We start from the raw sequence: 12,542 nt of genomic DNA on the forward strand, positions 1-12,542 counted from the left end.
ATGTACAGCAAAGCCTCAGGATGGAAAGAATTTCCACCATACATTATAACTGTCAATATAAAATTAATCTGGAGGGTGAGACAATGTTCCTTTAAATTCCATTACATAATAGGCACATGGTCAATTTGAAGCATGAATACTGAATTTCCACTTTCAGCTTGCAGAACTGAACTTTTGCCCATAGACCCTAAGCATCTTCTGCTAGACCTCAGTAACTGTGATGCACAAAGAAGCACAAGGGCACATTGTGCTGCAGGACCAGAGACCTGCATATCAGGAAGCTCATTCCAGAATCAGCCACCAGACGAGAGACAGCCACAGCAGCTGTAAGCAGCTGACCCATATGCTCAAAAATAATTTAAAAAAAAAAAAAAAAGACTGGTTTTCTGCACAAACCTATTTACAACTTAAGGACCGTATTTCTTCAGCTTAATTTGTGTCACAAAGTTATTCTAGTCTGTTTTTTGAGTCACACCATGTCCCATAATGTAGTACAAGACTTCTTTGTAGTTGTTGCAGTACACCTCTGAATGCTACATTGAAGTTACAGTGGCTGACATTTTCTGGTGACATGCAGAGCAAAAATAATGTATTTTTTTTATTATATTATACAACATCTTCTGCAGCAGATGCCAGACAAACTGCATTACATTTGCTGAATTCATTACAGCGCCCAAATATTGAAAATGTTATGTAGAAAGCTATCTCAGTATCCATGCTATGTAAGCTTGCAGATTTTACAACAAACTGTTAATTCCCGAATTATGGGCATCTAAAATAATTCAGTAAATCTTACATTTACTAGTAATTCTTTTATTTACTGCACTGAGGCAGGACAGGACACATTTCTCAATTTTATGGCATTAGATTCATTCAATAACTGAATTTTAACTTTGAATTGTCAAATCGATACAGTTCAGAGGAACTCCACATAAGCAAATAAATAACTATAAAATGGTAAACATTCCCTCTGTTCAGCTTGGGATGTCTTCAGAGAAATACTGCTAAAAGGGATTTCTAATATGTCTGCAGAATCTCCAGTTCACAGTTAAGTGGCCTGCTTTTCACTCAGGGGCAGCTCAAGTTACTTACCACAGAGAAACCTGTGTATCAGGATCCTTGCTGTGAGGAATTGTTCACCAGCCCACAGTCAAATGACAAAACACAGCCTCTGGCTGGTATATAATTTAGCCATGCACCTCTTTCTGTGCTTAGCCTGGTATGAGTGCATCCAGAGTTACACGTACCTCTCTTCTAGCTCTGAGTCAGCTCCTTATTCAAATATATTCAAATATAAGGCCTTGGTTTATATTTCAAAGCAATTAGTGGGTTGAATCGACAGCTATATCAAACTCTGATTCTCCATCTGGGAGCTACTGTGGCAACCATATTCCTCTTGGGATAAAGCAGTCCAGAAGGCCTTGGAAAGAGCACGTGAGAGCTGGAGACAAAGAATTTTCAGCTGGGTTACCCAGCTTAGGAAACAGTCCTTTGGAGAACAACAGATATATCCAGAACTTGTCCACCTCTACAAAACAGTGCAAATCCTTTCTGTTTGACAAGCCTTCCTGGCATGAGTATTGCTTGTGAAGTGAACATCCTGTTTTACTCCCAGCTCTGCTATTTGTATTGATTTTGTGGAAGGTATTCAACTAGTACCATGGCAGTACAAAATCTGAAGACAGAATTTTTTCAGTGTTACTCCCACTAAAATGCAAACATGCTTTGTGTTCCTTTTTCTCTATTCCTGTCTCATATGAATGAATGAAAACAATGTAAAACTCCTACTCTGGCAACAAAACAATAACACTAGTCACTATCTTGGATGAAATATTGTGACTAATCTAACCTCAGCAGCTTTCCCATTCCTTCAAGGAAACCTTGGGAGCGCAGCTTATCTCAACTGCCAGAACTCAGCTGCCACGTCCCACCTGCCATAAAATCTTCAAATCTCAGCATTCTCTCTCTTCTGAGTACTAGCACAGCTCCCGTGGGAGGATCAGGGTGGATTTCATATCTGTGGATATGTCCATCTGCAGCCATTGCTCTCTGTGACGTGTCTTGACCGAAAATAACAGATGCTTATGAGCAGTCTCTCCCTTACAAAAATGATACAAACTCTCCATACTCTCCCTGCTCAAAAATGACACTCTCTAGCACAGAGGCAAATTAATATCTATTTCTGAAATAAAGCCAAGCCTGGAGACTCTTCTGCTGTCCAATACATGAATGGCAGTGATACCCTACCAAATACAGCGCACTGAGCTATCACACAGATTTGTAAACAACTGCTTGCATGAACTTACCTGAATCTTACGTGGTCTGAACTGGCCTCAAAGACAAACTCTGCAATTGTGTGAATGCTTATGCTGCTGAATCAGTGATATGAAGACACTTGGTGTGGGCCCTAAGTTGAGTAATGGTCCATTACAGGGAAAATGTGCTTCTTTCCAACCAGACTGAACAGGACATAAAACACTGGTGGTAGATCTCATTTTACTACAGCTTTGAATATGCTTTTCCTCCAATACCACAGCATATTTGTTACCATGCACTAATATATTAAATAATTTAATCTGATCAAACAAGTAAATAAGTATGTAGCGCTCCATCTCTGTTCAGATGTGTACAGTCACTGTTTCATGAAAAGCAGTCACTTGCAACGGGAATCCCCACAGTAATTACACCCTAAAAATATTTAACATTTATCATCATGTCTTTCTCATTAACATGATTTGTCTCATAAGCAAGTACTTTGCCGAACAGTCAGGTACAGCTGCCTGTGACACTTGGGGCCTCTCTGAACAGGACCGGGCTGAGGCCTGAGGCAACGGGGTGTGGAATGGGACCACCGGGAAACGGGGTAGGTTACGTGATGCTGCCCAAAAGATACAACCAGGGAAAAGGGTCCTTTTTTCCTTGGATCTCCTTTTTCCCACATATACTGTGGTGTTGCCAACCCTTTGCTTCACACCCTCTGGCATCCTCTTGTGACACAGATAAATCTGGAGGTATGGATTTGAAGGGATATACCTGCTTGCTCTCAGGTCCTTCAGGAAAAGGCTGCCTGTGAGGTGACAGGATTCCTTCGAGAAGCTGATGGAGGGGTGGATGAGGGAGGGGAAGGGAGAAAGGGAGGTCATTCTGGAAGGAGAGGGGGACAGACAAAAAAAGGAAGGAACCCCTCGTCTCCTGGGAGGGGAGAAGCAACCCTGTGGGGAACGAAAGCACCAAGAGGGATCAGTCCTTGAGAGAGAAGGGTGGTTTCGGAGGGGTCCTGACTAACCAAGGTGAGGCTGAAGAAGGAAGCCCTGAGGAGAGCGGCCTCACCATCGGGGTGAGGAGCTGAGGGGGCAGCTCTCGGCCCAGGGGCTGGAGAAAGGGTCCTTCGGGGGCAGGAAGGTGAGGCGTGAGGGGGAGCGCGCACGGTGCGGGGTGAGGCGTGAGGGGAGCGCGCATGGGGCGGGGAAAGGCGAGGCGGTGAGGGGAGCGCGCACGATGCGGGGCGGGAGTGAGAAGTTGAGGCGGTGAGGGGAGCGCGCACGGCGCGGGGAGGGGTTGAGGCGGTGAGGGGAGCGCGCACGGTGCGGAGAGAGGCGGTGAAGGGAGCGCGCACGGTGCGGGGCGGGGGGTGAGGCGCTGAGAGAAGCGCGCACGGTACGGGGCGCGGCGCCGGCCGGTGGGAGCTGCCCTTGGGGGCGGAGCGTCGGGGGCGTCGCCCGAGCCCGGGGGGCGGCACCGAGGGGCGGGGGGCGGGATCGGGGGCGGGGCCCCTCGGGGCTGGGAGGGGGGGAGGGTGTATTGTTCCTCGCGCAGTGCATGCCGGGCCCGCCTCAGCCCCCAACATGGCGTCGCGCTGTCACCTGTGTGTGTGAGGAGGGAGCGGGACGTGGTGGCTGCGGGCGGGCACGGCGGCTCACGGAGGTCCCCGGTCCGCTGGCGCCGCGGTGGCAGCGCGCCGCTCCTCGCTGCTGCCCACCGCGCTCCGGCTGTCCGGCACCCAGGCTGCTGGAGACCCCCCTGCCCCCGCCCTGCCCCCGCCATGGGGGGGGTAGCGGGACCCGCCTCGCCTCAGCCCTGCGGAGCCCCCCTGCCGGCCGTGCCATGGGGTCTCCGGCGGGCGCCTCAGCGGCGGCGGCCACCGACTCGGCCCAGTGGCTGTCGGTGAAGGAGGAGACCATCTTCCTGCACGACGGGCTGATCCGGGTCACCGACCTGGCCGAGCTGCCCAGCGAGATCATTGGGGTGGCCGAGCCCGGCGACACCGAGCTGGAGGTGAGCCGGGCCCGCGGCCCCCCCGAGCTGAGGGAGGGACGGGGGTAGGGGCGAGGGAGTGGGGAGGAGGAGGTGGAGGTGGAGGAGGCCCTCGAGGGAGGGGGCATAGTGGAAGTAGGGGCCTGAGGGGAGGAGGAGGATGGGGTTGGGGGGCAAACGGGGAATGACAAGGGGAGGATGAGGGCTGGGGTGGAGAAGAGTGGATGCGGATGCAGAGTGAAAAATTTGGGGTATGGGGCCAGCTGGTATTAAGGCGGTGTACTTGTTTTAAATCGATCTAATTTATTTCAAATAATGGTGCAAGTGGAGCTGGTCCGGAGGGTGGTGAGGTGCTAATGAAGATGGAGGGTGAAGTATTGGTGCTACCTTCTTGTTTTGAATCGGTAGGGTTAGCAAATCCGAATCATGCTTCATGTATTTCAGTGTGGCCTTTGGCTCATTTATTTTTATTCATGGGTTTGTGTCTTTTTGCTGTTACTTGTAGATGCTTTGTAATTAATCAGACTTACAATAAGATGCTTAGGGTACTGGGGTGTCTGGGTGTTTTATTTAGTCTGCTGACAGTGATCGTTATTAAAGAGCCAGGAGGGCAGCTGAGATTTTCATTCCAGCTTTTTACCTTCTCAAAACTGCTGGTGGTTTTGGCTGCAGGCAGATGGTACAGCTGTTTTATCTTATGAGGAGACGGTGAAGGACTGAATGTCACGGACTGTAGGTTGCATCTATTTTGTAGACCGCATTTTTTTTTTCCTGTGTGCCTCCCTTCTCTTCTTTCACCCCGCCCTCTTCTCCAGCAATGTGGCTTGCAATGACACAGGGCCTTTGTCAGAGGAGCCGAGTGGTGTGAGCTGAGAGGGGATGGTTCAGCAGGAGCTTTATCTCTGTGCTATGTTAGGTCACAAGCGTTTAGGCCGCAGAACCCCTCAGTGAGGCTGTGGCTGCTAACTGGGGTGTTGCTAAGAAGAACCCATGAGGCAGGCTTGCAGTTCTGACAACATCTTTGTTCACCTTGTGATGTGGAGTCTTTATGGTGCTTATGAAAACTTCCCACAGCCTTAACTAAGGAAAGATATTTTTTTGCTGAATGTGCATTTTTTTTCTATGTGATGTTATGCTGGGGACTGGGATGGGAACATTAGCTGTTCCCATGACAGGGATGTTGGCAAATATCAGATGAACAGGAAAACAGAGACTTTTAAGGTGGATGACTTACCCCTCTCTGTATAAACATGGAATGATTCTCCCTTGTGATCGGTCTCCACTCTGGCATTCAATGCAGTTTGTATTCAAGAAAATACTTCTTTTTCATTACATAGTTTTAGAAGCAGCATCAAGTCTAATAACTGTGTTAGAAAAATACATGCTCCCACAGCTTTATTTGTGTTATGTTGTAATAAAGGAGGATATCCTTTAAAAAGCAAATGAAAACGCAAACTAAATCTTATTTCTAAGATCTTGCTAGACCAGAAGTGCGTTCCAGCCTGAAAGTTGACACACAGCTTCACCTGACAAACATTTTAGCTCTGGAGAATTTTTTGTAGTGCGAGGAATGTCTATGTAACTATAATTGTTTGGGGGAGATAGGAATGGAATTACTGTTACAGTGTCTTGTCTTTTAAGACACTTTCATGAGCGTTTCAACAATCCAGTGCCACTGATTCACATAACTTTGCCTGTTCCAGAGATTTTTTTCTTTTATGCGTGTTTGCAGTGTGAAACTTTAAGATAAATGAATAAATAAGACTTTTTGCTATGGTACTTACTTTGATCTATAGTCTTAAGTTGCAGAATATTAAAGCATTTTATTTCCTTCCACTGAAAGAATTGATGGCTGTGAGTGACTTATTTTTCAGGTCTTGTTTGTAAAACAGTCTATAGTTCTTAGTATTCAGGGGGGAAGGTTAAAAAAAAGTGAAATTTCAAGTGGTGTAAATGTAAATTATTTAGCTCATAACTTTTCTCTGCCTCTTTTTAATGTTGTTTTTTCAAATAAAGGACTACCTTGGTAAACTGGAATGGCTTTGAGGAGCCATTTTGTGGAAATAGGTGCATGCATCTTATTGAAGTGTGGCCATGCAATCGACTGATACACCGAAAAGCTCATTTGCACTATTTCTGCTCCGGCTTGCAGTGTAATAAAGATATTTGAAAATGGTCCAAATAGAAATCTCTTGGGATATGTTATTGGACAAGGGTAAGAGATGCTGCAGCTGCTGCTTTGATTAGTGAAGTTCTTTAATACACTTCATGTGCTTCATCAATGGTGGTCAGAACCCTGACTGAATTTCTGATATGAAGTGCTTAATTAAAAAATGTAGTATACTTAAATGGGTATTTTTGGGGCAGGAGGTATCATTCTGGTCTGGTTTGCTTAAATATCCCTTTAAAGAGCTTATTGGTGAATGATGTCAGTGTATTTGGATGTGTTTCTTTTGTCCTTCTGTTCAAAGGTTTTGCCTATTTATAAAAAGAAAAGCAGAGGAAAAGTGTTACAGTACTGGTATTATGCCAGGGAAGGTTTATGAAAATTTATTACTTTGTTATTTTGACTCCCATACAACTTTTACTTTTCTTTTTTAATATATTTTGGGGTTTTTTTTTTCTTAGTAGTGGTTGTGGAAGTGTTAACATTCTCTTTCATTTAAAGGTAACTTGTTCTGGGAGTATTTTTAGGTTTAAAGAGTGTATATGGGGGGGTGTTTTTGTTTTTATTTTTATTTTTTATGTGTTACAAATGATGTATGCCAACTTCTTAGACTGTCAGCATATTTACAAAGAAAATGTATTACCAAAAAGAAAGGGGGCACTTTTAAAAAATTTGATAGAATTTTGTAATGTTGTGCATATAAAAGCTGCACCTGGTTTCCCAATAAAATCCTCTTGTCAAATGAGGCCTAGATTAGTTAGCAGTTATGCAAGCGTTTGCACCCTTATTTTAAAGCCTTTCATACAGAGAAATGACTTTGAAAGTGCAAAGTCTTCTGCTTCTTGGAGATGACCTTATGTGACTAACAACTGAATATACTGCCCTGGATGTCAATACCTGCACAGGAGGGACAGCTTAGTGGAAGATGAGCTGTTCTTTAATGTGCCACAGTGGAAACTGCAGCACTTCCAGAATCCTCCCAATCAAACGTCTTTCAGAGAGGCAATAAACCCTGGGACTGGGGCAAGAGGTATGTCTGAAGGGAGAGGTCCCTTAAACCGTGTAGTTTTAATCAGCCAGTATGCCAGAGTAAACATGCTGAGACTTATGAGAGTGCCAGCAATATAAATTGATGTGTTAACCCTTGGTAACTTATTAAGAATGACACTACTGATCATTGGTTGCTCACATCAATGATGACATAGTGATGTGATGGCAAAAAAGCATTCACTCTTATCTAGGCAATTTAATTTAGTTGACATGCATTACTGTTGTGATCCTTCCATTTGAGGAGGCTGCCTTTCTGATCTTCACATTTGTGGCCGGTATTTTCATTAGTTTTTAAGTTTGCAGTATCAGCAATTTTCCAGCAAGTTAGTGATTGGCTCAGTTATTTTTTCCCACAAGGAAATAAGTGGGAAGAAAGACTAATCTTCAATATATAGTCACAGTATGAAGTAGAACAACCTTATGTGTTGCTCCACTTAACTCATAAGCACTCTGTTCTACAGAACAGCCTAACGGAGATAATAGTCATTTGGATATCTGTTCTTGCTGCTCTCCTGCATAGCCTGGAAAAGTTCTAAATACATATTTTGGTTTTGTTTGGGTTTTTTGTTTCTTTTAACATGAAGCTGAAGTATAGCTCCTATCTCTATACCTATCTGGATCATGTATATATCTGTTATCCAATGTTTTCACTCTTGTCAAGCTCTGTTATTATAGGACAGAGTATGAGATGCCACTGGACGGCTGTCACCGTGCACTACAGATATGTATTTTTAATGAAATATAAGTGTAAAAAAAAAAAAAAAGTAGCGCCCTTTGCTTTTCCCCCCAGTATGGTCTGGGCTAGCCCTCTAGGAGCAAGTTGAACAACTGAAGTCCAGTGCTGTTTTAACAGCATGTGCCAGTCCTGTGACTAACTTGTGTTTTCTGTCAAAATTATTTAGACTTGAAAGTGTCTGCTAAACTTGAAGCTTTCACCTGTTTTCTTCATGGACTATAAGAAACATTTTGTCCCTTTTCTTTGCTGAAGGAGAGAGTAGTTGTCTGTAATTATCTAGGTCAGTGCTTCCCAAATCTTCCTGGTTGTGACCTTCCTTCCATCTACAAGGTTCACCTCTGTCAAGATAAAAATTCCTAATGCCAGCATAAACAATTGACTTTTTATTAAGTGATGACCCCTCTTGGGGTTACAACCTCTAGCTTGGGAACTGCCGATCCAGGCATGTATGTTAGGCTTGTAACTTCCCTAGTCCTGCCTTTTGCACACACTTCTACTTCAAATATCCAGTATTCCTCTTTTGAGAGGCTTTATAGCTTTCGAAGTAACACCAGGTTAAGTTAGTTCTTGTAGTTAACTCTGCATGCGAATATAACCTTACAAATGTGAGCCTTGGCTGTTACTTCTGCACAGGAGTTGATGGCATTCTTTCCGGCATTACTGTAAGCCTCTCACTTGCTTTTTGAGGGGACTCTGAAATCTTGATTGCTTTCCTTTTAAGCTTATTCTTACTAGATCATTATGTAAACCACCAATATTGTGTGATTTGATCTCCAGGAGAGTTGCTGCTGTTACCATCAATTGTCATAAAATGACATCTTTTAATTTATTAAACTTTTATAATATGGACTACCATGCCTCTTGGCTTTTTATTTTTAATTTATTTTTTATTTTAAAGTCATGTTTTGGTTATCCTAGTAGAGAAATATTCTTCTTATTATTTATTATTCTTATTATTCTTTAGATAATAAATTTAGATAATTTAGATATTCTAAAGGATGAATTTGCAAATATGTTTCCCTAATATAGTTCTTACTACCAATTGCAGCTGGTTAGTTCAGTGATTTGCACTCTCGGATGTCTAAATGACAAAGATTTTCTTTACGCTTTGCAGACATTTTCATCTACTACTAAAATAAGAGCCAAATAAATATTTTAATGAACAAATACAGAAACAACTTTTGTACCATTTTGTGTGTGTGTGTTTACAGCTTGCTTGCACTCTGTAATTCATATCGGATATCAAGGTTATTTGGTAAATTTCTACAGTTATGAAAAAATTGTTTGGTACAATTTTGTGTATGCAGTAAAAGACACAGGTTTCCTAGTGCTTATTTCTGAGCAAGCAATTAGGTTTCTAATGCTTTCACAAGGGAAAATAGTTCATGCTTTTGGCTGAGTTGTTAAAAAACTGCTGTTATACAGGATTGTGAATCAGTAGAGGCTTTGAACAAGGTGATACAGTTAAAATTTCTTGGAGCAGAAAAAATCAGAACAATGTTAAAACTTGCACTTTTCAACTGCAACACTAAAAGATTAAAGTATGCAGCAGCTGCTAAGAGCCTATGAAATTTCAATCTCTGAAACATCAGGGTGAAAATGTTTGCATGTATTTATATATTTTACAAACACACAGGCATATAAAACAAAAAGCCTTATAGAAGACTTTGGGAAAATCTTTTAGAAGAAATCAAGGCAGTGTTTGCACTGACAGCTTCCTACTGTGTGTCTTCAGAAATTGTTAGCAGAAATGCTGTTAACCAGCAGAACAACAGAAAGTGGAAGATGAGGAGTCTGTATACAGTGTTGTTTATGGGAACAGTTTAAATTTTGATGTCTATTTCAATTTTCAGGGTACTTTTAAAATGGTCAATTATTCTATATGAGAAATACCAGAATCTATAAATCTTGTAATTCAGTCTTTTGTACATTATTTGGATTTCTAGAGACAAAAGAACAGACTGAAGTGGTTGTTCCCTGTATGTTAACTGTGTGGTACAAGAGGAGTGACCTTATAGCTGTAACGTAGTTAATTTTTTCATGCCACTGTTAAAGGTAACTTAGGATTTTAAGGTTGTTTCTATGTTTCTGTATAGTTTGTTCCTCCTGTGAAATGGGAATAATTGTTTAATACTCATGGGGCTATTATGGATCTAATTGGTATTGGTAAATGTACCACAGTCTTCAAGAAGTTATCTTTGTGTGAAGTTCAACCAATTTAATTATGTAGAGAAAGAATTAAATGCTGTTTTGGAGTTTTAAAGGCTTTCACTTAAAATATGTAACTTCAGGAAAAAACACACCTTTGTGAACAACTTCTTTGCTTGTCAGTTCCCTTTGTAGTGGAATTAAAACTGATTAATGAAACCAGCATAATCAGCCCAAGACTGTCACTTAAGCTAGTACATTGGGAGAGCTATTGCAAAAAAGGCCTTTCTCATGTCTGTCATTGGCCATGCATTTTCTTCTTTCATTTCCACTCTACAAAACATAAAAATAAACGAAAGAAAAACCAACCCAAACAACAAAAAATACCCCACAGGCATTACTGCCAACACCAGGGAGAGGATGAGGGGGCAGGAATTGTAGCCAGGGGAGAAACCTGCCTTTTAGTGGCAGCTCACTTTAAATTTACTTAATGTGGTCATAAAACCTTAGACTAAACCCCTTCATGTAGCTTAGTGTGTCTTAATTGTAGTAGCTCTGCTATTTACTACGAGTAGAGAAGCACATTATCCTAGCAAACAGTGAATGCCAGTGACTACTTTCTGCAGCAGTACTGGCAGAAATACTCTTTAATGGGAAGTATCTGGTTATGTCATGTGGTAGGTGGAAATAGGACAAAAACTGGATACAGCAGGAAAGATGACATCCTTCCCACAGTTGATGATCTAAAATTAGGTACCTTTTGTGCCTCTCAGTGTTAAAGATGATGTTGATGACCCATTAGTGATTGAACTTTGGATCAACCATTTTAAAATGTTTATTAAAATTGATTTAAAATTTTAAACAAGAAAATAACATTTAAGGGCAAAATACTGCAAAATTAAAATAGTGACAATTAAACTTTACTAACAGTTTTTAATTACATGTAACTTCAGGCTGTTAAGCGTGAGACTTTAAAAATCAAAACTTTTCAAAGGTAGTCTTTGCTAACAAGAAGTAGACATAAGTTAGAAAACAGGCAGTGGTCGCAGTCAACAGTGTATGAACTGTAATTTGAAAGTGACTGAACACTATGGTTCTCATTTGCAAAAAATGTCAATGTGATGTTTACCCTACTTATAACATCGCATATAGAAAAAGATCTTAAAAAGTGATGTTTATTTTTTCCCACAATTTTAGTGTCTTGGTTACACTAGAATTTATACTGGAATTACTCAGTTACAATATAATTACACTTTTCCCACTGACAGTGTGGGCCATTTTGTTCATTAGAAGTTATTCTTTAAAACTTTACGTTTCTATTATAAAGATTTGTATTTTGTTAGTATTATTGACTGTTCCTGAGGAAAATGTTAATGTCTTATCTAAAAGCAGAAAACGGAGTATTTTTAACACTACGAAAGTACAGAAGGTAGATAGACTTTAATTTTTCTCTGAATTCTCTTTACATTTGTCTTTATAAAATGACTAGGTTATTTTAACTGCTACTGAGCGTCTTAACTTTTTCATGCCCTTGTATTAATGGTATATTAATCTGCATTGGTTTTGTGGCTTGGCTGGTTATCTTTTGCTAATTCTGAATATAATCTGTATTTTCAGATTTTGTTTAACATTCTTCCTTCTAAGCATGTTTGTGTTTTTAGCTTGATGATGTTACTGTTACGCTGCTGTTTCTGTTAGAGATTGTCTTTTGAGATATAAGTAGATACTTGGGTAACTTGTTTAATGGCAAAGCCATGTGATTGTTACATCCTTTTTATCGTCTTTAGACCTTGTTAGTCAGAAATGATTGGTGCTGTGAAGTGATTTAAGTCTTTACTGGTTCAGATGACTGCTTGTGAAGTGCTAGCTTTTGGGTGTCTGCTTCTGACATCTTCCCAAGCCTTATACAGGTAAATATTGAGGCAACATGCCCAAATATTGCCAACAAAAGGATGCTGGAAATTAGTCCTAAATCAGAGGTCAAACTCAAGTGTAAATACTGAGGCATCAAGGAGGCAGGGGAGAGGGAATTTTAGCTCTTGCTGAATGAGGAATAGTTGTTCAGTGAAGTATTGGAGAAGACAGCTTGAGTAAAACACGTGCATCTGCAGGGAAATGAATCTGTGCTTATTTTAAACAAAGAGAATGGTCAGATCTGGATAGGAAGAGAAAAAAACTAATTTCAGG

At 41.4% G+C, this 12,542-nt stretch overlaps 1 protein-coding gene across 4 annotated transcripts in view; it reads left to right on the top strand.

Moving 5' to 3' along the window:
- Positions 1 to 3,830: 3,830 nt before the first annotated feature.
- The window catches only part of HECTD4 (HECT domain E3 ubiquitin protein ligase 4), a 77,833-nt gene continuing 69,121 nt past the window's right edge, over positions 3,831 to 12,542 (top strand). For all 4 annotated transcript variants that reach the window (XM_055794929.1, XM_055794931.1, XM_055794930.1 and 1 more), the window contains exon 1: positions 3,831 to 4,275. In XM_055794929.1, the coding sequence (XP_055650904.1) occupies positions 4,105 to 4,275 (171 nt within the window). In that variant the 5' untranslated portion in view covers positions 3,831 to 4,104. The remainder of the gene's footprint in view (positions 4,276 to 12,542) is intronic.

Source organism: Falco peregrinus, chromosome 2 (assembly GCF_023634155.1).
Source record: "Falco peregrinus isolate bFalPer1 chromosome 2, bFalPer1.pri, whole genome shotgun sequence".
NCBI lineage: Eukaryota > Metazoa > Chordata > Aves > Falconiformes > Falconidae > Falco > Falco peregrinus.